The sequence below is a fragment of the Parus major genome, chromosome 18 (assembly GCF_001522545.3).
Source record: "Parus major isolate Abel chromosome 18, Parus_major1.1, whole genome shotgun sequence".
Taxonomy (NCBI): Eukaryota; Metazoa; Chordata; class Aves; order Passeriformes; family Paridae; genus Parus; species Parus major.
In genome coordinates, this window is record NC_031786.1 from 2,782,282 (window position 1) to 2,809,248 (window position 26,967).

At 41.2% G+C, this 26,967-nt stretch overlaps 1 protein-coding gene across 7 annotated transcripts in view; it reads right to left on the bottom strand.

Annotated features, from left to right (window-relative positions):
• CEP112 (centrosomal protein 112) overlaps positions 1 to 26,967 on the bottom strand; it is a 155,513-nt gene that overhangs the window by 55,820 nt on the left and 72,726 nt on the right. For all 7 annotated transcript variants that reach the window (XM_015645755.1, XM_033518638.1, XM_033518640.1 and 4 more), the window contains exon 21: positions 2,639 to 2,869. In XM_015645755.1, the coding sequence (XP_015501241.1) occupies positions 2,639 to 2,869 (231 nt within the window). The remainder of the gene's footprint in view (positions 1 to 2,638; positions 2,870 to 26,967) is intronic.

The window sequence follows — 26,967 nt, forward strand, 5'->3', positions numbered from 1 at the left end:
CATCTCATTCCATGGCAGGGTCACCTTCCCCTGTCCCAGGCTGCTCCCAGCCCTGTCCAGCCTGGCCTTGGGCACTTCCAGGGATCCAGGGGCACCCTGTGCCTCCCCACCCTCACAGGTAACAGGGCAAAACGCTTTGCAGAAAAATGATCCTAAAACTTCTGTCAGCTCCACCAGGTCTGCACAGAAAGTGCTGAAAACACATCAGGATCTTACAGGACAAAGCAGGAAAAAATGTTCACAGTCCTGACAATGTCCTGGGAATCTCCAGCAGACACCAACCCTGACAAACCCTCAAAGGTTGAGTGCTCAGGAACTGACATCACAATAAACAATGTTCCAGCCTTAAAGCTGAGATTTTTAAGCAACAGAAAATTAAAGACCTCAATAAATTATGTGTCCCTAAATATCAAAAAGCTGTCTACAAACACCAACAAATATTTGAATGTTCGGTGTGCCTGTAATGAACTTTTCCTTTCCCTGTCTCTGCCCCTCACTCTTCTCATCCCCAAGGACGATGGGGAGGGCAATGCCAGAGGAATCCTGGATCTTCTTTACCCATTTGCAGTTCTGTTTTTCTTGTCACTGAAGTATGAATCATTTCTTTTGTATTTCCTCATGTTCACGTTAACAACAATCCACAATGCCACAAAGCAATCCCCACAGAAATCATCATTATTCCCAGAGCAGATCACAGAGGAATGAGATCCCTCACTTGAGAATGGACTGACCTTCAGAAAATCTGGCCAGTCAGATGTTCCATGCCTAAATTGTGAAATTCAGTTTGCCATTAGATTTTTAAGCAATCTTCACAGAATTGGCACCAAAAAAAGTAAATTTAGAGAACAATTTTTTCTCCCAAATTGTCCTAAATTCCCAGGTAACAAAATCTGATAAAAAATATTTTCATAAAAAGGTTTCAAGGCTCCTGCTGCAATTAAGATTCTGTCCACCCCCTTGGATAAAATCATCAAGGTTCCACAGACTAAGATCAAGATTTGAACTAAAGTAGCTGAAACTGCTACTTTTGAGCTTTAAATGGAGTTTGCCCTCTAAGCTACTTTGAGTTTGGGATTTTGTGGCCAGTTTCCACAGTTCTACAACTGCAAGACAGAAATGAAACAGAATGGGGAATGGAGATTGGAAGTAATGCCAGGTATTTTCACATGTCTGTGAAAGACTTTTCAACAGAGATATTTTTTACTTTTCCCCTCCTATCTTTTGCTCAACATGTGCTCTTCAGATTAGGGTAAAAACAGAGAAGTGGGTTAAAGAAAAAAAAATACAATAGCAGTTAATATAGCTTAAAATTAGCAAATTTTTTTAAAAATTGAAAAAAATCCAACAAATTAAAGAAAACCAGTATTTCTGACAGAAATGACAATTCAAGACTATTAGAGATATTGCCCTATGAAGGATTATTTGTAACTTTAATTTGAGGATGTAAAGAAGTTAACTTTTCTTTTGCTATACTACACATGTAAAAAAAGATCAAAGAAAGAAAAGAATTGAGATTCAAATTCCATTTTTAAGCAAAAATGACAATGTCTTCCTGAGTTAAAATTAATCCTTTAATGATGAATTTCAAAGGTTTAAATACTTTCTGTGACCTTGGCTTTAAATAATTATGCCAAGCGGAGCTTTCTGTACATTCAGAAAAGATTCTGAATTGTTGATCACAGCCATTTTAATGGCTTCAGCCTGGCTGATTTCCAACATAATCCTCCGAATGCTCTTTAAAATTACAGACCAAGAACCTGACGCAGGTAAATGAAATGTCACTTGCACAAAGGCTGCTCAAACACTCCATGCAGATTGTTAATTTGTGCCACTGCACATCCCCTTGCAAGAAAATGTGTGATTTAGTGTCTTAATGCAATGTATAAAAGAGACTTCAGCAACTATCTGCTTACACATACACAGAGTCTACCATAAATATTAAGTAGGTTTTTTTTTAGTTTGGCTTTTGAAATAAAACTTGCATGTTTTAGCTCCTAACTGGGGGGAATACTTGAATTCAAGACAGGGGTCCAAGGGATGCTCAGCAAGCAGGAACATGGGCAGTGACCCCACAGAACACAACAGGAGGGAAGCCTTGATCAATCTGAAACATTAATTTCTATTTTCAAATCTTACCCAGAGTCCTTTCTCACTTGATGTACACCACAGGCAAAATTAGAGCAGCCACTGTGAGCAACAGACACAATTTCCTTGCACCCTGAGCCTGAGTTTTTCCCTCCTCAAGAGCTCACCCTCTTTTTAAGGGAGAAAAAGCTTGGCTAGGCAGAACCACCCTTTCCACAGTCTCTACAGAGGAAGATCAGCCTGCTCCTGGCTGACTTTCCTGTGAAATCACCTGTGTTTTTGAAGTGCTGTTGGCTCCTGAGCACCTCATGGCACCTTCCATCCCTGCTGGAGGTGCTGCCCAGCCCCAGCGTGTCCAGAGCAAAGCTTTTCATCCCAGAAAACTCCAGAACACCCCACACACGTGCTGTGGCTCTGCCATCCCATGCTCTGCTGCTGTCTTTTCAACTCAGCTGACCCCTAAACATTTTTCCTTAGGGAAACTTTGCTCAGCTGACCTTGGGGTGATCACTCCCCTTTCACCCCACGGAGCTGCTCTTTGCGAATCCCTTACCTTATTCAAAGCTGCCTCTGTCTCTGCTGTGTGCTTCATTTTCATGTCTGATATCACTTTTTCCATCTCCATCCTCAGACTGTTCAGTGCTGCCTCCTTGTCTCGAGCTGCCTTCAGCTTTTCCTCGTCCCGCTGGAGGCTCAGGTCCAGCAGCTGATGGTTCCGCAGAGCGTTCGCCTGGATCAGCTCCTCCCTCAGCTTGCGGATCTGGATCTCCAAACCTGAGATCACCTGAGAGAAAGAGCAAACAAAGTGACAAAACCCAAACCCACAACACAAAACCTACTTGGTTTCCTCCAACAGGCTGTCAGCAGGGGTAGGAGCAGACTCAGAGGATGCTCTGTCCCTTTTTCCAGCCTCTCTTCTTGCTCTTCCCTTTCTCTTCCTGCACACAGGTAAATTCAGCTCCCCCTGCCCAAAGCATTGGTAAGATGGACTCTTTTGGAGGAGAAACGGAGCTTGGGGCATATAATCACGACATTTCCTACCCATGCCTTCTTTTTTGTCCTTAAGAAATGATCTGCTGCCTTCTAATGAGCTATCAGAGTATCATCACTCATTTATCAATCACTGCTGGCCCCTAATGGGGGAACACAAAGGGGGAGGGATGGAAGTGACAGGAATAAAGCTGTGTCACACCCAATTCCACAGAATTCACTCTGCTGCTTTACCACAGGAGTAGCTACACATCTATTACTTCAGATTACACTTGCATGGAACTCTCACTAGTTACTTTTCTAAGTCCATTTCCTCTGTGGGCTCTTCAGTGGAGTACAGGAGCATCACATCTGGGACATAAAGCACTGTCCTTACAGCTAAGTGTGATGGATGACACTGAAAGCACATCCATGTTTTCATTCATAAATGTCATTTTGAAAATGAGCACTTTCACTACGAAACTCACACAGAATTTCCCCCTTTGTCCTCCCTGTTCCACAAGAAACTTTGCAGTTTGCCTGGAATTCTTTCAGAGAGGATGTGACAATACTGAGAGCAGAAACTGATGTTCTACCAAGTAAGTGCAGGTGACTCAGCTCAAGCTTATTAAAGGTTTCACAAGAAAATCTGAGGAAAAGCAGTGTATATTTAAAGTTCCCATTGTCCTGGAATGCCAATTTCTCTCCAAATACTATTTTTCTTCTTCAGACATTTTTAATACACTCTCTGTACTCAACTACACCATTTGTTTTCAGCCTCTGAGAACCACATTACTACAAAAATTTGAAAAGGAAACATTTGTTTCTGACCAAAGTTGGGACATGAATGACTATCAGATCTATTGCCTTGTACATTAATCTCCCAAGACAGACTCCTATAAATACTGAGATCTGAGAAAGGGGGGAAAAAAAAAAAATCAAGACTTGAAAGTTTGCCTATTTTCCAAGCTATTTAGACTATATGGTGTAATAAAAGACATTGTCTCCCTTCAAACCTTCAGTTTGTCCTTCAGCTATCCCAGCTGTAACATGCATTAAATAATATCAACCATCTCAGAAACTCATTTTGCTTCCATGCTTTCTTAATTACTCACTGGCATTAGTCCCTACTATGTCAAAGGTAAGAGAGTGTGTGTGGAGAAGGAATGAGAACGTCATTTGTATACAGAACTCCACCACAGGCCACATATTTCAGCCCTATCAGCATTATCTCAAGCATATGTTTCATATACTGTAATCTGTGCTAGATCCTTTCCTTCCTTTCCTGAGCTTTTCCTCTACACATGTTTAATTTCTTATTAAATCTGTATACAGAATAAAAACATGAAGTACATTTCAGTGTATAATTATAATCCGCAATGTACTTTTATAATTCTTTCGGAAAATGATTTCATCTCCAGATCACAAGAACATGACAGCCTGCCTGGCTTTTCCTTAAGCAAAGCAGCACTAACTCCATGAAGATAAGAGCTGCAATTGCTGCTGGGTGACATGGTCTGCGTTCCAAACTGACACACGGAGAATTTGGGGTTTTTAACAGCTGCCCCAGTGCGAGTTCTGCCTAAAATAGCCACAATTATCTTTTCATCTCTGAGAGTTCTTTCTAAAAGCTCATTCCCCTACTTTCCTCTTTCTTTTCCCCTCCTTTCTGTTTTTAAAAAAACCCTTATTTTAATTACACACACACATAAGTGAAACTAAGAAATGACATTGCTCAGAAGTTCCCTAAAAAGTTTGTTAAAATATTTAGGATAAGAAATCAGGGCTAACTTTTTATAACACAACAAAAATTCATTCACAAATGATACTACAAGCCAAAATAAAGACTGGGGGAATTCCTGTTACACTTTTTAAGCTTTACTTCCTTCTTTATTCAATGGTTCTTATACAAAGTCATTAGAAAATGAAACACAATCCAGTGTTTTCTGTAAGGAAAAAGTAACAGCTCCCAGCCTTTGGATCCAAAAGTGGGGACAGCTGAGAGTGAGCTGAATGTTATAGGTAAAGCAACAGCAATTAATATGCAAAGGAGTATTAATGTTGGACCTAATAGATGGCAAAAGCAGATTTGGTTCTATTAGGGAAGAAGAAAGACTCTGAAGACGGGGTGATGGCAGCGAAACTAATATGATTAAAGGAGTCCCTTTGGAGCAACTTCACCGCGAGTAAGATGATGTTAAGAGACATCTAATCTCTCCAAAGTGACTGGAAAAAGCTTACATTGGGGATCACAGACACAGTTCTTGTCAATTACTTTCAAATAAGTCCAGTTCTCACAGCCAGATTAGTTTTTCCCATAAACAAAGTCAGTGGCAGAAGCAGCTTACGCCCAACTCAGCGCCTGAGACAACTTTGTGTGACACGGATATCTACCCACTGCTGCAGGAAATGAATCCCAAACTTTCCAGCACTCTGCTATTCCACATGCCAGGTTTAATAAACTATTATTAGACTTAAATGTAGGCAAATTAGGGGAAAAAATAAAAAAAAAAGCCCCAAGATGACTTAATTCTCAGTTGCAAAAAAATCCATGAAATACAAAACTTATGAGCAACTGTCTTTTCTTAATGATTGTGTGGGAAAAGAAAAGCTGCAGTTACAAAATCTCACTTCTCAGGCTGGAGATCCAAAGGCAGGAAGGTTTCCTTGTAACACTGAGTCCTCTTTCTCAGTCTTGGCTTCTCAAAATCTCCTCTGGCTGCCCAAAACTCTGTTTGGGAACCAAATGGTTTGCATGGTCCAAACAACTGCTCAAGTACAAAACTGCTGAGAAAAAATCACCTTAAACAGCCCATCTAAGCAAATTATTATTGTTAATTATAAATGAGTATTAAACATGAGAAATAAAGGCTGACAGTATGTAACAGAGCCAAAATGTTACTGCCACTTGCTGCCTTTTCTGGATTGAAGTGTTGAAGTCTCTATTTTGGTGGTGTGGGTATGAGCACATGAAATAAGAGAGATCTGTATCTATTTTAGAAAGGATGCAGAAGTTTGTAGCAATTCCCAGGATGGCCATGCCACAGGACCATGCCCCAAACAAGGGAGCATTTGGTAAAATGACCATTAGTTCACATACAGGACAACAAACAGAAGGACAACACCAGCTTACATTCCCAAATGGAACAAAAATACATAAACTGTGTGACAGAGATTTCATAAAGGTTTAGATGACATATTTGTATGTCCCTTAGATGAAGAAACTGCTGGCCAAGGTGGTGATTTCTATTTCTGTTTCAAAGAAATAACTTAGAATTCTAACTAAGAATATCTGTGCTGAAATAGTGTCATAAAAAGGGTGGGTCATAAGCCCACAGCAATTTGCCTGCAGGGAAAAAATAGACTTGAAAGAAAAAGAAGAAGGTTGGTCACTCACTTTGGCCTATTTAAAATGCCAATAAATGTACTGCGTGTTATTTGGAAGGAAAACATGTGCTCTTCATTTTAAAAAGTAAATTGCATAAGAAAACATAAAGTTGGCAAAAAGTTTAAATTAAAATCTGTTGCTGATGTCTGAAACTCTGCTCCACTTCCAGGCAACAGGGATGAGAAATGGACCAAATGACTACGGCCCAATTAAAAACAATAATAACACAAATTCCCTTTATTTTCCAGGAGCTCCTACTTCACCCCCATGAAGCATTTCCTTGGATGAGTTTCTGAGGAAGAGGCTGGAGCATGACAGCATCCTCACCCTCACGGGAAGAGCACACGGCGCTCGCTGTGTCGCTCTCAGTGCATTACACACCCAAGCACATCCACAAATCCAGGGCGTTTTACAGTCACAAAAACAAGGCAGTGGAGAGTGAAGATGAAATGCACTCCTAATTTATTCCCCGAGGTGCAGATCCAGAGCTGCTGAGGTGTTGTTTCAGCAGATTACAGTATGTGACTGAGCTCTCCTTGCTCTCCTTGCTGGGAGCACTCGGGCTGCTGGAACAGAGCATCACTGTTAAACACCCCAGAGCTGCTCAAGGGGCTCCTGACAGCTCCTCAAGCCGAGTTTCAGAAGTTTTCTGTGCTGGGTTAACTTGGCTCCAGTCAGAGATGACTGCACAGGGCTCACTTTGCTGTGCTGAATTTTGCTGGCATGTAACATTTTAAAAAACCTCCAACAAACCCCCTGAACCTCTGAGCAGCAGCACTGGACTAGGCTGGATGATCCCAAAGATCCTCTCTAGGATAATAACCTCAAATACCAGCCTGTAAGTCCTATTTGAGCACAGATAAGCAGCTTCTGCCTCTGTGTGCCAAGACCTTCTCAGCATTTGCTCCTCCTGAGAACACTGAAATGAGCAGTGTGTGCTGGGGAACATCAGCTGGGCCCTTCTGAAAGGGACATTTGTCTCTCTGTGCCTGCCATGGGGTGACAGCGATGGATGAGGCATCCATAACATTTGTTATTGGCCTCTGGATTACTTTTGAAAGGAGATCAGTCCCGTCAAGGGAAAGGCAGTCTGCAGTAAAAACAAATCGCACTTTGATGATGAAGTGAAAGGAAAATAAGGAATGAAGTAGGAACACCCAGTGATTCAGTGGTGACAATGACTCCCTTTTTAGCCATGAGCAGGGCAGTGTCCCAGAAGAGGGGGATGAAGTGTCCTGTCCCAGCCCTGCAGTTTATTTACTGTAAAACACCTCAGAGGGGATTATCTGCTGAAAGGGGGAATCCAAACTACTTCGGCTTTCTTGTGAGTAAACAAAGCTTTATCAAATGCTGGCAAACAGATCATACAAATTTCTATCCCATCACAAAAACAACCAATGCATTTAACATAAAAGAAGTCTGAAAAATAAATATTTGCAGCTCTAAGCTTAGAAAAAAAAAGTGTAGCTATATGAACTTCATATGTGTGTAATGTTGATTTATGTTTAGAACAAAATTGATTTATATTAATGAGTTTTTATACTGCAGCCTCTGCGAGGGACAACAATCCTTCTCTTAACTGATTTTATTCTGGTTTTCAGAAACCATTGTCATGATTTTTACCCTCTGGACCCTGCCAAGCAAAGGCCAGGCACTAATGGCTCTCTGATCTTTGTGTCCACAAATCATTCTACTGAGTCTGACTCACTGGTCCCACTATACCTGCATTTCTCCATGCCAAAGGAATTCCAACTGGCCAGTCCAGCCAGCTGGCAGCTATTTGTGGCTCCTTTCTATTGAACTCAATCATGTCCATTTAAACAACTACATTAAAAATATTTTCTATACTATGGAAATTTCAATTAAAATATGCAAAGAATTTATTACCCTTTTTCTCTCCTGATTCCTAAAGTCAGCAATTTGCCAACATTATGAATACTTTATAAGATGAGATTTCATTTGCAAAGAAAACTAGTGGCACATTATCACATGGGTAATGATGTGGCAGAGCACAAATTCGAAGGAATAAGTACTAAACAGCTATTTAGCTTTCACAGCACAATCTGTTACATTGTCAAGTTTAAATGCCTTTTGGGTAAGAACACACAGGCCCATAAATGTGGCATTTAAGGGAGCAGATAAATGAAATGGTGTGAAACGAAGTGAAAACGAACAACAGTTCAGTGACAAGCAGGTTGGGCTCAGCTCCTAAGATCATTCCAAGAGCACGGGGATGTGCAAACCTTTCCAGGGGAAAACATGGAAATTAGCACCCCCACCATTATAAATAGTCCTGGACAGTGGTCTAAGACTTCCTGGAAACACTAAAATATCACTTTCAATACTCAGAGATGCATTTTATTGTATGCTTATATAGTATTATGTGCACACTGAAGTGTTCTTGTTCTTGAGGGGAAAAGAAATCTCTCCAGAACATTGTTTTTATTGCAGATTTTCTTAAAAAGGAGCCACCTTCATCCTACTTATATATATATTTCTCTATATATCTCCTAGATTTGACTACATTGCAGTGACAGGGTGAAGTTATTAATACGTCCATAAGTGAAATGTCCTCAGTTGATAAATCAGGTTGGGAATTATCAAGTTTAGGTTTTGGAGGAAAACTGACACAAAACCAAAGCTGCACTCACTAATCTGCAGCTGCACAGCACAAGGGGAAGCTCTTCAGGCTCAGGCAGATGAATGTCCAGTGAAAGGATGCTCAGTAAGAGCAGTGACAGTGAAATGAGTGCAGTTCAGCAGGGTCAGATCTCAGGCCCCACGTTCCAGGATTTATGCAAAGGTCTATCAGCTCCATCCCCACACAACCCCAACTCCTCTCACCTTTGCACACTGTACCTCTGACATCTCCCTTGAAAATACCCCCTGGGATTTGTAAGGGGAGGTGTTGAGCTGCAAACTGACATATTCATTTCATTAATTTTAACAGCATTAAGCTGCTTTTAAAGGTTAACCCTCCTTGGTAAGATTCCTTACTTGGGCTATTCCAGCACTGTGTGAGCTCTGAAAAACTCCTCTAACATTTATGAATCTGATAAAAGTTTATTCCTACTAACCCTGTGTATTTGCATCTCCCAGGGTCTCACCTTGGTGTGGGGACTGGTTTAACAGCTCCCTACCTGTGCAGTGCTGCTGGAGGGAAACACCACTCACCTCTGGCATCCAAACCACGGCCAACACCCCCCTCACCCAACCCCTGCACTCAACACTGGCCCAAGGAAGGTCCAGCACCCTTCAAGAAGAGATTTTACTTTTTAGCAATGTATTTGCTCTGTCTTGTCTAATACTGTTTAGCATTTCCTGAGAGACACTGCAAGTGTTGACTCACTAAGAACAACAGTTATCTTCTACTCAGCTCCACTTCCAACAAAATTAATGAAAAATGAGTCTGTCTGTGTCATTCCTATAAATAAACACGCCTAGGCAACAATTAACAGGTAATTTAACCCCAAACTGTTCACTGAGTCTGGACAATTTGGGGGTTAAATTACCTGATAATTTAACATTTATTAACATAAATTTACCTGACTCTGCCAGGTATTTTTGAAGGCTGAAAAGAAACAAGCAACACACAGGTATCAAAAAGCTAGGAGGGAAAAGCTGCACTGAAAATATTGGCCTCACTCTGGTTTCTACATCTTAGAAAGGGGAAGCATGTTTTTGAGATCTGCTGTGACATGGCATTAAGCAAAACACAAATTTTGATGATTTTTCTTCCCAAAAGAAGTGCACTGAAGTAGATCTGGACTTTCACAGAAGCCAGTCTGCTGCCTAAATCCCAGTGAATGTAAATGGCACTTAAGCTACAAACTGGGCTTAAAAAAAAAGGAGAGGGGGGAAGAAAGAAAATCAGACATCCATTTGAACAGCTCCACAAAGAGCTTAAAATTAACAGAGCTTATTTCCACTTCTTAATTTACATAAGTACATTTGATTCCAATTTAGTTAACGGCAGCTAGAAAGCAGAACTTCATCTAGGTTGGTTATTGTCACTGCCTTCCCAACAAAATGAGTTTTAGTTGAAGGGAAGAGCCTTGAGCTTTACACGTGTAACAAAACAATGCAGAGAACTGGTGAGCCAAAGGATTACTCACCGAGTTGAAATTGAGATAAATGTAAATACATTTTCCATTTCACTCTTCTAAGACCTGTAACAGACTTGGCCCTCTTGCCTTGGAGACTGATCCAGAGCAGTTTCTCCTTCCCTGATTTACTGGATTTGCTTTGAAACAGATTAGTGAGACAAAAATTAAAAATTCCGCCTTCTTTCTCCTCCACTTTTATCTGATGAAAGGAATGTTTACCTTTGTATTCTTCCTTGTTGCAAACAAAATTATTTGAATAATACTGCTAAGGGACCTGTGAGGAAAGGACTAATTTCCTTCTGTCTTTCTACCCAGAATTTTAATGGAGACACTCAAATGGGCACATAACAATCTACATAACTGCATTAATGGAAATTAAATTTGATGGAGATAAGAAAAGAAATCATCCATAAATACCTGTTTAATGCAGTGATCTTTAACTTGTGAGAATAAAATATAAATAAAATGCAGAGTGGCTAAAAAAATAAAGGAAAATCCACATGTTAATACCAGGTTTTCTGCATTGTACAATTCACAACAATCCATCCCTAAATGATGATTGATGCAAGTGACACCAAACATCTTCCCTGTTTTTTCTTTATGAAAAACTTTAATTTCTGCATTTCAGGACTGAAAGGAAAATATTCCCTTCAGATGAATGTTAAAGATATGTTCAGTTCTGAAACAACATCAGAGTAAAGCTTGTTCTGAAAGTGAGGAAAAGCTGCTGATATTTAAGGATAGGAATTTCCTGCAATGGAATCCAGAAATGGATCCCAGAGATCTCTGCAGTGGACTGGGAAGAAGCAGCTGTCAATCTCAGAGCATTTTGTGTCCAGCATCCCCTAAGTCAAAGCTTTTAAAAAACATTTGCATTTAAATTTTCCACACATTAAATTTAAAAGCATTAACATTTCCTGAACAATGTGTAATGCTGATTTAAATGCAGACACGATGTAGTGCAGATTTAAGGATTACTACATTCATCTCCATGAGGCAGCAAAATTAAATGTATTATAATTCCCAATTTGTCCCCAGAAGAGGAATGCACTGCATTGTCTATGGGAATGTCTTTGCCTGTCAACTATAGAAAAGATTTCACTGTAAGTAAAAAAGCCAAAAGAAACCCATGCCTGAAAAAAACACCTAGAAAATCATCACACACTTTTATTTTGGATGCATTTGTTGCTCTAAACACGCAACTTTTGAATATTCCCAAATTCCTCACACATCCCATAAGGGTTTTATGATGATTGTAACAGAAATGGCACTGGACACAAAACCTGACAGGACAAACTAAAGACAAAATGCAGATAAAAAGCCTCAGTAATCAGCTGTCCATGCATAAAATATCTGCTATCTTTAATTTCTGAAGTTCACACTTGTAGGAAAGCCCACTTTGGACAGCAGCTCCCGTTCAGGCCTCTGGCAGGACCTGAGGAGGGCTCCCAGCTCAAACCTCTGCCCTCACTGTGACTGAGGTGAAAAAGAGAAAGTTTTCAAAACTCCTGCATAATCAATCACAAGAAGCCAAGTAAGGAAGCCAATGCTGTCAGTCTCTGGGCCAACAACAGAGCATCTCCATGCACCACCTGCCCTATTCTGCTCTGCTCAAGGATGCCAAGCAGCAGGAACCTCTCTCATTTTTGGTGTCACACTGCTACAGGGAAGGTGACAGCCTTTAACCAAACATGAAGTCCTTGTTCTCAGCCTCATGACTGGCAATATGTGTGGGCAGGCATCCTGAAATCCAGCAGCTCCAGAAATAAAGGTTGTATCACTCACAGGTTTAGATTTGAAAGAAATAATCAGCTTCTGACTGTACAGATCCCTCATTTCTGCAGGGCAGCAACAGCTGCAGTATTCCTGTTAGTCAGTTGTGCTAAATTCTCATCCTCACATTAGCTGCTTACACAAATAAGATGGAGAATTACACACACAGCTCCGACTTTTGGCTTTTTCCTTTTCAAACCAATTTCTCATTGGAAGAAACACATTCTAGTAGTCTATGTCTGGAGACAATCCTGATGTAAAACACATAAATGTGTCATCTTCATCTGAGGAGGAAAATCCTAGACAAGGTGGTCTTAAATCACCTCAGGCATCAGGCTGGAATTGAGGCTGGAATTGAGGCTGGAATTGAGGCTGGAATTGAGGGCATCAGGTGCTGGTACCTACTGCCACCCCCACCCAGCTGATGCTGCTTCAAGTGTCCCTGTCTGCACCTTCACCCTCCAGGGCTGCTTGCACAATCCCCATCATCTCCACAGTGGCTCTCCTGACTTCAGAGACCTTTTGGAAGCCTCCTGCTCCACAGCTACCAGTTCAGAAAGATAACATCAATCCTGGGTTGATCTGTTCAAAACAGATGAAAACTGTGCCTAACATTCCTTCTCTTGAAATAGAGAGGGGTTTTGGCTCAGTATCTTCCTCTGGCACCTTTCTGTTGATCTCTGTCCTTTTCATCCTTCTCGGTTTGTCCTTGAATTCAGTTGATGCCACTTCGTTTTCTGAATGACAAATAGGCCACTGCATCCTGGGGCAGGAATTTCTTCAGATTTATTTATGCAACTGTTTTGGATCTACTGTACTCTGAATAAATATTAATACAAAGTTTAAATATAAAAATCTAAATGCATGCTAAACATGCCGACTCTGAAACAGCAGTCAAATAAAATAACCCATTTATAAAGGTCCATGTTTATATTTATTACTCTCTCAAATAAAAACCAACCCCAAAACACAACCTCAAAATTACACTAAGAAATCAGGGAAAATGTACTACTCCTAAACTGAATATTCTGTCAGGGAACAACAGCTGTGGGAAGGGTTTGAAGAAGAAATTGCTGACTGGAGGCAGAGCACCAAATGGAGCTGGCTCCTTTCTGTACACCAGCCTTCTAAGGGGACAGAATTTGCAGACTTTGGAAACCTGCTGCTTTCCTTCTCTGGAAAGCATCATTGTTTTGTACAACCTTACTCTGTGAAAATAAAGAAATCATGTAGCACATTTTTACTAACACAAAGATCAGGGATTTAGTAGAGAGATTGTTCCTTGGATACCTTGAGGTGGTAGTTTTGAAAAATGGTTTCTAATGCACTTGTGAGACAGAGATTTTGGCTCTCCCTACACACAGGCCTAATTATCACATTAATGAAGGCTATGGCTATAAAGGAATAGCAGGGCTGTCTCTGCTAAACCTCCTTCAAACCCAGGCACAGAAAAACAAACATTGCCTTCTGTATAAATGGCTGCTTTAGGAGCCATCCCTGATTAATCCTGCATATTCCCTCACAGCCTCTGATGCCAAAGAAACCTTATCACAAGGGTTGGTTTGCACAGCTTCAGCAATGAGAGTAATCCACTAAGTATCCCACACAATACTCAGGTAGAGCAGGTAAGAATTAATTGGTACCTTTCCCACCCACCCCCCCCAGAATTTCTGATGCTGAAACTGTTTTCCCCTTCATTGAACCAGCTCGGCCTAGACTGCCTTGTCCCGCAGTGACATGTATATTGAATACAAATCAGACAGCAGAGCTTTAAATCTGTGTTGCAGCTCTCATTTCCAATTCGAGAACTGTACTATAATCATAAGCTTCTGGTGGATGAAAGGAAATCAGCTCTCTGAATATTAGCTAATGCCACATTTGCAAGTCCTGAAGAGATCTGTGCTGTTTAAAAAAAAAAAATAAAATAAAAAAAAAAAAAAATAGATCATTTCTCGTGAACCTATATATATGAATCGCTTTGTACTGCTCAACTGATAGAAGCGATGCCTGTGCTGGGATTAAACCCTTTTCATCATAAAACCTCATCTGGTTCGGAGTCCAAGTCCATCAAACCTTTTCCCTTTAAAGTCCCGCCTTTGATTCTACATCAATTTATTCAAACCGCAGCTGGGTGGCTGAAAACGAAAGGACAGCATCATTTAAACCAACCATGTTCCTAACTTGAAAGAAGGACTATAATTAAAAAAATGGGCATAAAAGAATGGAAATGGGATAATATTTTTTAATGGTAGTTCAAAGGCCGACAGATGTCAGAGCCTTTGAAGATGTCAGTACACTGAGCAAGGAGTTGCCATTAAATAGTTTGCCTGAGAGGTGAAGCAGCTTTTTAATGACTGAAAAAGCCCTTGCAGACACATCCTTGTGTTTTTAATTTGTCAGAGTTTCTGCAGTATTTTCTGATTAATGACACATGATTATAACTGCATAGCACACATATTTTTATACTTTGTTAAATGAATACTTTATTCCACATTCCTTCAGTGCCAGATAAAAACAGGAAAGCTTTACTACAGAGTCCAAAACTATTCAGATTGCTCAAATATTTATGGTAATTTGAGGGGATTGGCCAGATCCAGAGCTTCTATGTGTTGCTACCTTTTGTTCTTTAATGGAGCTATTACTACTGCCACCACAATGTGCATGCATTAAGTGAGCATGTGACCCAGTAATGCATTGTGCCCTTCTTGTGCCCTAAACAATCAGAGCTTTCATAATTCACTGATGAACAAAGTCATCAAATCAAAATAACATTTAGAAAAATCCCAGGGCTGATCCTGAACAATACAAACAATGGCTGCCAGTGTATTGTAAGTGGAAAATAACTTTTCCAAGGGAAAAAGCATATTGCTAGGAAACCTCATGTTCAGAAGAAAAACACCAATATTTAGAAATGCAGATAAAATCCCCATCTTGGGCTGAGAGAAGATGCTCATGCAACATCCTTCATCTCTCTTAACATATGCAAATTTTTTCTATTTTCCCCACAAATGGAAAATGTAGTAGCCTGAAACATGGGGACAATTTCTTTTGCTGCCAGAAGAAGCTCTCCCATCACTACAATAGCCTTTTGTGGATGCCTGCCAAGCTGAGCAGGTACAGCCCAGCCCTGGGCAGGGACAGGAAAAGCCTGTGTGCCCTACCTTGTATCACACCTCAGAGCATCACCCACATGAGATCACAGTCATTACAAGGGAATTTGATTAATGTGCTGCTCCTTCTGCTCTTCCAGCCTACATTCAGCTTGTAATTGGATCATAAATAGAAATGTGATGGACTCAGCTAAAAGTGTGCAGAGACTGGAGGTGTTGTAGCAGAGCTTTGTGAAATGAGTTGCTGCTCTGCCCTGAATATTGACAGGATTTCATAAGTAGGAATATTTGTCTTGTTGCAATCCATATCCATCAGGAATCTCTGTGTAACACCCCCCTCAGCAACCTCCTGGAGGGGAGGGAGGTGGCTCTGGACACTCACTGCTCCATGGATCTGCAGCAGGAGATGAAGGAAGCCGTGAGCCAGGGGTGTTCTGCTGTGTGTCCCAAACACTGCACAGTTATCCTGCTGCAAAAGCAAGCACTGCAAAGTTTGGAAAGGAAAAGAATGTAGCTGCAAAGAGAAAAAAAACATCATTCTGAAATGGAATTCCCCCACATGTATTTACTGAACGGAAACAGAGCCCTGCTAGGAAGAAGCATGGTGGAGATAGGATTCCACTACAAGGCACATGGAATACTGGACAACTCTGAGTACAGACAATTGTAACCCCCATTCCCAACAAACCTGCAGCCTTCCTCCTTCAGCCATCCCACAGTTACCTTCAAAGACACTTTTATTTAAAAAGCAAAACAAACCCTAACCTACCACACATCATTAGCCCACTTGACTTTAACATGAATCTCATGTAAGTTTGGAAACTCAGTCTACATTAATGTTACATTACACACTTTTGCCACTTTTCCTAGAAAGCAGAGGACACGTGGGAGCAGGCAGGAAGCTGCTGAGCAGGGTGGGGTGGAGCAGCCCCTGGGAACACCTGTCAGCCAGAGAAGAGCTCATTTCCTCTTCCATCCCCATCTCAGGAGTTGGGCAGGTCCTGGATACCCGGGGTGCTTGGGCAGGGACATGCACTGGATGGAAGAAAGCAAAGGAGAAGGATCTACACATCCAAAAGGCCCTTGGTGTCACTGCTGTAGAGAAATCTGTTCAAAATTCAGTTATTATTTTGGTACTGTGGTAAAAATAGCAGAATAAAATGTTCAATTTCAAGCACTTATGGCTGAGCTGAAATAAACCTTCAGAGAACAAAGAAAAGGCACTTCTTTAAGCTGTGGGAGTTTCTACAGAATTCCAAATTAATTACACAAACTAAAGGAATGTTACTCACAAAAAATGCATCAGAATTCTGAATAAGCATTATAAAGTTCTTCTAAAATAGGAAATATTAGACATCCTGAAAAAAATGTTTTGCTACAAGCCCCATACAAGCAGACAAAGCTGAGCCATTCAGACTCTATCCATTAGAGGGCAATAATACATATACACACACTCAGACACACACACATATATATATATACATACACAAACACACTCCCTCATGTATCCCAAACTGATTTTAGCACGAAAAAATTACTATTTTCTGTCTAATATTACCAGTGGTATATTGACAGCTTGAGTCCTGTTCCCTCCATTCTCCCTGCACTCCCCAACAACAGCATCCAACAGATAAAAGGAACAATAACAAATTATTCTTTAAATTTGCTTTCCCATGAAGGAATCCATGAAATACACAGCCTCAGAAGGCTTGCAGTTAGTTTTATAATATTTATAATATTATAAATATAATAATTTAGTTATTATTAAACCTGAGTAGGCTGAACAAGCAGCATGTCTGTAAGCATGGAAATCATTACAGGGGTTCCCAAACTTTGAACAGACAAAAGTGTTCTTCAGGTGCTCATCTCCCACCTCAGTCAAACACTTCTCCTTTTCCTCACAGTGACACAAGAACCCCATAGCAGCAGCCACTGTGGATGTGGCAAGGGCCCAGCACACTTCAGCTGTCTCAGAGCTACAGACAAACCATGGAAGGGCGTTTTTAGATGTTATTAGAGGCACTCAAAGCAGGCAGCTCCTGTGTTGTGTCTTCTGCTTCCCTGCTCCAACCACACCAACCTAGAGAGAAACCAACTGCTGAACCTCGTTTATCTCAGGTCCCCAACCTTCTGCTGCCCCTGTTTGCAGCATCCCACAAGCACAATTATGATACCAGCTCTCAGGGACAGGAACTGTCTGCTGTTCTGTGTTTTCACTAACACAACATAGACTCAGACCCCCGAGAGGATTCCAGCAATACAAATAATTACCAGCAGCCCCTAAACTACTGCTTGTCAACATCTCATTAGTTACAGGACTGCTGGAGCTCACAGGCAGCTGGATCAGTCACTTAATGACCAGTAATTCCTGTGAGCATCCACACTCCACTGATTTGTGTTTGGGGTGGCGTTTTTCCTTTGCTTTGTTTGTGGGTTTTTTTGCTTGTTTCTGTTTTGTTTGGGTTCTTTAAAAACATATTACTCTGCAATTACCAATCCCTACTCCCTTAAAACCAGCAATTCAAGTAACAATGTCATCTACCAGCTTCATCAACACTGTTCAGCAGTGTTTTCATCCACTGCTGGATAAATACAAACTTTATATTAAACTAGAGGTTTAATTGAAGATCAGAATTTCATAAGGCCCAAGATGAAGATGTGGAGTAACACACTGGTCCTTTTGCTACCCCAGCCAGGACACAGGTGCCCTCCAACCCAGAAATCCCCAGGGATACCAAATACAGCAGGAGAACATGCAGCTTCCTTCAAATCTTCCAGTGTACTCTGTGTTTGCAGCAGCTGCCTTTCCAAAAATCACTTTCTCCACTGTTTCTCTTTTCTAAACTCGTTTTACAGATGCCAGTTCAGCAGAAAGCACAATCTACAAAAGAACTCAAGCTGTCAGAGACAACTTTAGAAGAATTGTATCACCCGTGAGGAAGATGGAGTTCACTCTTTGTGGGATTTTCAGATCTGTTCCAGGTGAAAACACTGTCAGAGGGTTTTGTCCCTGTTTTTTGCCTTTTTTTTCCCCCTAGAACAATCTTAGTGATGATTTTATGATTTGTTCTGAAGAACAACTTTGAAAACAGAATATTCGTGATCAGTCCAATATTTTAGGGGTCAAAAGTGAAGTTTTCTTATTTGTGGTATTTTAGGAGGACTTTCAGACACACAAATACAAATGACTCTGAGACATGTAATTGCAGTTTGAAATATATTGTTTTCTCCATTAAACAGAAATCTACAGCATCCCTGACATCGATTCCTGTCATTTTGTCATGATAAACACTCAGGTATTAAGTACCTTCCACATCATGCAGCCAGGCATGATTCCAATTAGTGCTGAATAGAAGACAAAATGTCAGCTTAATAAGCTTCAATTTGCAGAGCCTTTGAACACTCGATGATATCATCACTTTGCCAATCATTTCTTGTACTTTGGCTGCTTTTTTTCCATCTCAACCTCCCTGTCAAAAGGAAGTCTTTCAAATCCACAGAAAGGGAAGACATGAACAACGTCAGTCATTGGTCTGACTGAGCTAAAAGATCCAAAAATGACTCCCCAATACATCAACAGAGAACTATGATGTGCACAATATTCCCTCAAAGCTAATTTGCTGCCAACATGTAGAGTAATTGGGGGAAAAAAGTCTACTTTAAAGTCATACTGTGAAAAATATTTTCTTGCATGAAATCAACACTAAAGACCTTAAATCACTGTCACAGTCTGTGCCACTCGTTCAAATGAAGAAACAGTTTTTGTTCAGGTAAGGTGACAATCATTTCTTCAAAGGTGGCTGGGCTGAGGAACAGCTCTGCTGTCTGACTCCATACTGAAAATAATCAACATACTTTGAAATAATGGATTTTATTTCTAATTTGTTTCTTAAAATAAATTTTCAAAAAGAGAAAGACAAATAAGACAAACTGCAGAGAAGGTATCACATTTCTGTGAGCTCAAATGTCTGAGGCCAGCACAAGCCCACGGCCCTCAGCTGAGGACTCATGTTGTTTTCTCTATCTGGAATATCCCCAAATGCAGAACCTAAAATCCCTGCTCTTATCTGGGTGTGAGAGAAAACAGAAACACCAAATGGCAGCAGAAAAGACAAGAGATAATGACTCAGGAGGGGACGTGTGGAGCGATCCCAAGGAGCACATGGGCTCTGCAGGGCTGTGCCAGCTGCTGCTGCCTGAGAGCCCACAGTTGAGAGGTGGGGATGGGACATGGGCTCTCCTGAGCAGGATCCCTGCAGGATTCTGTCCCAGAGCACACAGCCAGTGCCCCACGGGCTGCAGCACCCAGGTCCAGCAGTTGGCATCACATTGTGCTGTCCCATCTCCCTGCTGGCACATCCCACAGCAGCACAGGAGCCCTTTGCTGGCACCTCTTTGGCTCAGAAGTGGCAGGGGACAAACCCCAGCCCAGCCCCTGTGGGGTGTGGTGTGCCCAGAGCTCTGCTGGGAGAGGGGATGGAGCAGCTTGGAAGGGGATCTGGGATTCCTGGAGCTGGGAGCACACCGGGCATGGCCCTGGGCTGAAGGAGCACACAGCATTTGGCTGCCCCTCCTTGGGATGGGATAGCAAATTCCCGACTTCTGAGGCAGCAAAGACTTTGAGGAGCTGCTACAGACACCGGGGTTGGGCCAGTGGGGAAACAGCTGCAGAGATTTTAGTGGTGAAATGCTCAAACCTGTGTCCGAGCCAGCAGCATCATCCCAGCCCCACCATGGGGGTCTGGGGCTGCTCCCCCTCGCAGCTCCTGTCCCTGAAACAGAGGAAAACCAGAGCAGGCTCCCATTTTTCTCCCTGGCTAAAGCAGCATGTGGAGGAACAGGCAGAGCAGTGGTGGGGCACGCAGGGCAGTGCAATTTGCCATAAGCATCTCAGCTGCAATTTGTTACTGGTTTTCCACTTGAAGGTTCCTTTATAATACTTTAATGTGGGAGCGTGCAGAGCTGTATGGATGGGCTCATATTTCTCAGCTGACATATCTTCAGCCAAAGTATGTCAGCTACAGGAGAGGGCAAGGCTTTGCACTGGCTCTGGGATTTCTTCTTCCCCCATCAGAAACCACATAAAAGAAAAACACAAATAAATCAGCTCTCCAAAATCGCTATTTATTACCTCATCATGAAACCATCTACTGGACCCTGCAGTGGTATTGAGTAATATCATTACTTAAACCATAAAGAGGTTGTATTTATTACTCAAAATTGGGAAAATTAGCATCCATATGGATCTTATTGTTTTACGAGCGGTATTGCTGCCAAAACAAGTGGTGTTAACATTCCAAACTACAGATTGTCACCATTTCTCGCCCAGTGTCTCATTCTTTCACTTGGTATTTAAAATACCTTTGAATTGAGGAACTGAGCAGATCATAGAATCTCTTCTATCAAGATATGTATCATTTAACAGCCAGACTACTGTTCAGAACTTGATTTATGGTGGCAGTGAGTGAATGGAATTAACATCTGATGACCTAAGGAAGAGAGACTAAATTGATTTTGGATAATCTTTCTTTAGAAAAGGGATGAGAGAAAAAAAGCACACTCTAAGAAATTTAACTACTTAATTTGCAATACATAGCACCTTAGTAGGTAATCACAGACAGGACACCCTAACCTCCATCCCTGCAAAAATGATGGCGTAAAACTCCATGAAATTAATTTCCAAGCACAGGAAACATAAAAGGGTCACTGGGAACAGTAAACTGGATTAACCAAGGCAAGGCAGGCTTGAATAAAATCATTGTCTTCTGCAGTGAAAGGGGAGAAGTGTCAGTGTCATTTCTCTTGACTTTAGCAAGGTTTTGATAGACTTTACAGGGTCTGTGCAGTCAAACTGAAGGGACACAAGACTGGAGGGATGCGCAGAATGTGAGCAGAGACCTCTCTCCAGTGTGAGCAGAGCACTCACAGGGTTTGAGCAGGAGGAGTCAAGAGTCAGCCAACAATTGGCACTTCTCAGAGTTCAGATGAGGCTGATAGAGCTGAACATCTGCTCCAAAGCCCTGGATGATGACACAGTGACTCTGTGCCACACTGTGGATGGCTTTTCCTGGGTAAGGGGGCAGTGCGGAGAGCAGGGTCCCATCCACAGAGACCTCAAACCCTGCAGGCTGAGGAATGGGCCACCAGGACCTGCAGGGAGTTCACCAAGCCAGGTTTATTCAGCCTGGAGAACTAAACACCAAAGAGAAACTGATTTGCTGTCTTCAATTGAGCATAAGGAATTGTGGAGAAGACAGAGGCAGACACCTCTTGAAGGAAGGGCAAGAACCTACAGATCCAAATTTTAACAACAGATACTCCAGCTGCATATCCAGGAAAAGAGATTTATAGCTGGATTTATACACTGGATCTATAAAGCACTGGAGCATATGGCTCAAGAAGGCTGTGAAATCTCCACCAGTGCAGGTTTTTCAAAACTCAGCTGGACTTGGCCCTGAGCAACATGATTTGGTTTTGAAGTCAGACCTGCTTTGAGCAGGAGGTTGGGCACGGTGACCTCCAGAGGTCCTTCCAACCCAAATTATTCTATGATGCTGTGAAGAAACTCCAGAATGAATGCTGGTCTCCCATTAGAGGATGTCCCTTCAGCACTCAGGGGAATGATTGAAGTGGATGGCACTGCTGTTTTCCAAATTGCTGCACTTGTTCTATGGACTAGGAGAAGTCAACTTCCTTCTATTCAACAACTGTCTCAAACACATTACAAGGTGACATGAAAAAGCAATTTTCAAAATAACTAAAAACCGTTAATTAATTTGTGAGCAAGCATTCCCTCCTCTGTGCAACAGACATTTACTGAGTAAGTTTAATTATAATATTTGGAACAATCCAATATCACAGAAACTACACTCTGAAGATTTGGACAAAATTTGAAACAATATCAATAAGCAAATTCAGAGTCTGGCTTTGCCTTAACACTGATCTTCACATAGAAAGCACAAGCTCCTTCAATCAAATCAAGAGATCAATCAAATCAAAATCAAGAGATTTTACTGTAAATCGATCATTTCTGCAGACCAACACCGTATTTTTTCCTCTCAGCTTAGAAATTACATGACACCACCTCAAATGCTGCAGTTACTACCTGTTTGTACTTGATTATTTCTGACTTCAGGATTCCTTAATGTAACTTTAATGTAAGAAATGATTTCACACCATGTACAGCTTATTTTCTATTAGTGTTAATCATTCCTTGCAGCCATCACACACGAACCCTGCCTGCAAAGCCACACCCAGTGGATGTGTTAAAACCTGGCATAAAGATCCTTTACATCTCACTGATGAGCAAAACTGATCTCATTTCTATTCAGAGAAATTAATCTATGTTTATTAACATCAATGCAGGAAATAATCACTTCTTCCTAATCAAGGAGTCATGGTATAAAATAAAATTACTGCCATACAATCTACACTTTTCCCCTAGACATGTGGAATTACACACTCCACCTTCAGCTGCCAACATTTAAAATGAAACCAAAAAAATATAAAAACATTGATTGCAATGTTATAATAGCTACCAGATATATTCGATTTCATATTAGAGAAACAGAAAGTCCATTTTGTTGAAAAGAACTCCATCTCAGACTCAGAGTTCATATTATGTGATGAGCTAGTTTCTATGGCAACTGCTTTCTCTTTTACATACACTGTAGACAGCACAAAATGTCTGTTGTCTCTTAAGTTATCTTAACATTTTTAATCAGCAGATGATAATTTGTGCACTATTATGTATGCCTTCCAAAAAGGCCTTTAAATATTTCAAGTGCTGGGCAGACTGAAGCATAAAAGGAGAGAGTGAAGTCACACCTTCCACCCCAAATCCCTCACAATCCAATTTCAGTCCTAATAAAAAGAGTGAGAGTGGAGGAAAAACGCTGGAGATATCAGAGATGATCACCCACTATGGCACAAGGACACTTTGAAGGGTGCACGAAATGAGGAAGTGGCAGATGTTCACAGCTGGATCAACAGGTGTTTGAAAGGTGTCCCCCAGCCCGAGGCAGCAGCTCAGCCAGAGTGGGACACAGGAACACAAATGTGGCAAGGTGGATTCACCTGAGCAGGGATGGGGATGTGCTCAGGAGACCCAGCCCCTGATGGGGAGAACACTGAGCCTGCACTGGTTGCTCCAGTCCAGAGAAAAGGCTCATTTTTAACTCTTATCTCAAAGATTACACCAATGCTGCAGCCCAAACTCTCCCCACAGCCCCCCTGCATTTACTCAAGTGAAAACCAGCTCTGTGGGTTTGCAGTATTTGAGTATTTCCACAAGAAACTGTTGCATTTGGCCATTTCACAGCAATGCTGAGTGAAAGCCCAGTGTGAGCATCACCAAGGGACCCACCACCAGATCCCTGATTTCAGCAGATATTCCCCATCAATGGCATCCATGGCAGCCCTGAGCCAGCAGACTGTGAGTAACAACCAAGGAAAACCACACAAGTACAGCAACAAATATTTGGTACTTTAAATACTTTAAATCAACAGTCATGTTCATTATCCTGGGCCGACTGGTGCTAAATTAAACATGCTGCAATATAGCCAAAAGCTTTTGTTTGGGAAAGGCTAAAAGGGAACGGCTGTCTGTCTACAGGAGCCTGACTGGCAGCCCAAGAGCCACCCTCCAAGTAAAATACAACAAACAAATATTTAGATTGCAACTCCAGGATTCAGATTGGCTGCAGAGAAAGCCTGTGTTACACACAGCACATTTCTTCTCACGCCAAAGACATCTTCTGCTAAGAAAAGGAAAGGAAGTAAAAGAAAGAAAATGAGTCATATAATTTACTTATTCCAAATTGTAAACAGAAGTGATTTCAGTAGCACCGTCAGCATCTGAGTATTTCCCAGGCTACCTCTATCTGTACCCTCCAGATCCCCTCAAGCAAATTGCTTCCACTGATACTGGGAGAAAACCATATGGGAACTGGTGTCTGGAGATATTAAAGCAACTACATGAAGCAGAAGAGTTGATCAGTGATTTATCTGTAGGTAACAATAGGTTCTTTCAGATCAAAGTTGATTCGAGTCTCCAATTCTGAAAAGAATGCTCCCCAAATCCTTCTTATTAACATAGAACTGCAAAGTTACTGTTGCAGCAGTATTTGTGTACAGACAGAACCTGGGCACGTGTTGGGTATTTAGCTATCACTAAACAAGTAGGTAATGTTTCTATTGGGGTTTTTTCTGTATTTTCTCTTGTCAATAGTTGACAGAGCTCTGCAGCAGACACACAGCAGCACAGCCACCCTTCATGCATCTATGGAGCCAAGATAAATGTCCTCTGTTTCCCTCACCTGGCTGATACACTAATTATCTACACACAACCACAAACACAGAACAAGAACCTGCTGCAATGAAAATAACTATCATTGCTGGAATAAAAATAGTGATTTCTACTGGTTTTTTGTTTTAACTCCACAGGCTCAAATTAATTCAGACAAAGCCAGGTGCAAAGCAATAGCTGCAGAAAGATTGTTGATCCCAAGTGCAAAGAAATACATTTCTGAAGAGGAGAAGCCAGAAAAGAAGTGATGAGATGTGCTGTACATGGGACACCAGGGGAGGAGCCGCTGTTTTCTGAGAAGGGAAAGCAAACCAGGATGGTAAAGGCCAAGGGGATCATGGAAGGTTCACAAAGCAAGAGAGGAAAAAAGAAATGGATCCTTCAGCCATGGGATAACACCTTATTAACTCTTCTTACCACCTCCAGCCTGTTTGCTGGGGTTTTTGTAACAAGCTCCGCTCTCAATGTTTGTGTTCACACAGCTTCAGAACTACTCGAGGTTTTTCTTTCCCAACCAATAAGGGTTTCTTGAGAACCCCAAGACACCCCTAAAGAGCACTGATCTCTTAGAGCAGCCTCATTTTTGAGAGCACAAACGTTGCCTGTTAAAATTAAACATCGTGACATCAGTGACACCCGCGGGCAGAACGCGCCCGAGCGCTCCAGCTGCTCTTGACCCAATTATGACTGGATGAACACAGTGGCCTGGCCAATTATCTCAGAACAGAACATGGAAAGAGGATTCAGCTTCCTCATGGAAACTTTCTTTCCTCTCCTTTAGTGCCAAGTGCTGTATTTGATGTTACGGGGGTACATTTTATTTCTTCTTCTTGCCCAAAGGTCAACGGTGGAAGAACGAGCAGGAAAATGATCCAACCCTCTACAGCAGCTGGAACATGGAAATCTTTGAGCTGTTGAGGGCATGTGGCAGATGCTGGGGAGAGGAGGACATTCAAAGGATAAAGGGGAAATATGAGGGCACAACTGGCACCACAGACACCTCAGCCCCTCCGCTTCAGTTATTAAAATTTCCTAACCTTGCTATTTCATTTCACCAAGGAAACTGGGTATATCCTCTGTGACCTGAAGTCTTCCTTCAGAAAATCACTGATTCTGTAGCAAGACTGCTTTCATTAAAACAAAGGAAGGTTTCCATCATGCAAGGAGCTCCCTGTTTTGTGATCTCATGGATAAAATAACATTACTTAGGGAGGTGCGGAATGAATGAGCAAACTCAAGAATGCTCCTAAAGAAAATCCAGATATCTAAATTAAATGGAAGTAGTGATTCAAAACTACCCTTGAAAAAAACCATAATTCTGTGTGTGATTAGCTACTGTTAATACTGATACTATAAGAATAACATTATGGCAGTTCATAGAAAACGTACAGGATTTAAAAGCCTCCAAGAACACAGCATGGCATAAAAGCCTTTGTACTGCTTTGATTTTTATTGACCTACAAGTCAATTTACTCCTCCCCAAGCATTTCAACCCCAGGTGAAAAAATCAGAGCAAGATTCCTAGAAATGGAGAAATCCAAGCGGAATGCAATCGTTATCCAGAAATTTATCATCAACACAAAAGATGATACGCTTCAGTCAAATTTCTTTCTTGAAAATCTATTAGACTTATCCTTCAAAAAGAAATAACATTGTTTTACATTTAACTAAAATCTGGCAAGCTACTCAAGTCTTAATTTTTTTACTCTAGTTGAGATTAAAATGTTAATAAATGTATTTATATTGGAATAAAATCTAACTATTTTGTACAGTGTCTTTCACAGTATCTGAAGACCTACGTGAAAGTAGAGACCTTGGATATGCAATAAAAAAACTAAATTAATCTTCACAGTATTAGTAAAAGAAATTGATCTGCAGTGCTCAGTCATAGCTGTCTTCAGGAATATAGTGAGAAACAAGTATTTTAACCATGTATATTAAGAAATACATATTCTCTACTCTTTCATGTGGAAAAGGATTTAAGAAAGACTTCCAGTGAATACCTTTAATAACGGTGCTTTCACATCATTCACCCAACACTGAGCAGATAGGTCCTTCAAACCAAGCTACTCATATGTGATTAACACTAATTATTATTTAAATTTTTTAAATAACCCAGCAAATCCACTTTTCATTTCGCCAAGCAAAATGGCCTCCGCTCCTGTTTCATCTCACCTTCGCTGGGGCACAAAGCATTCCTAAAAATTACTGCTGTCAAAGATGGTTCCA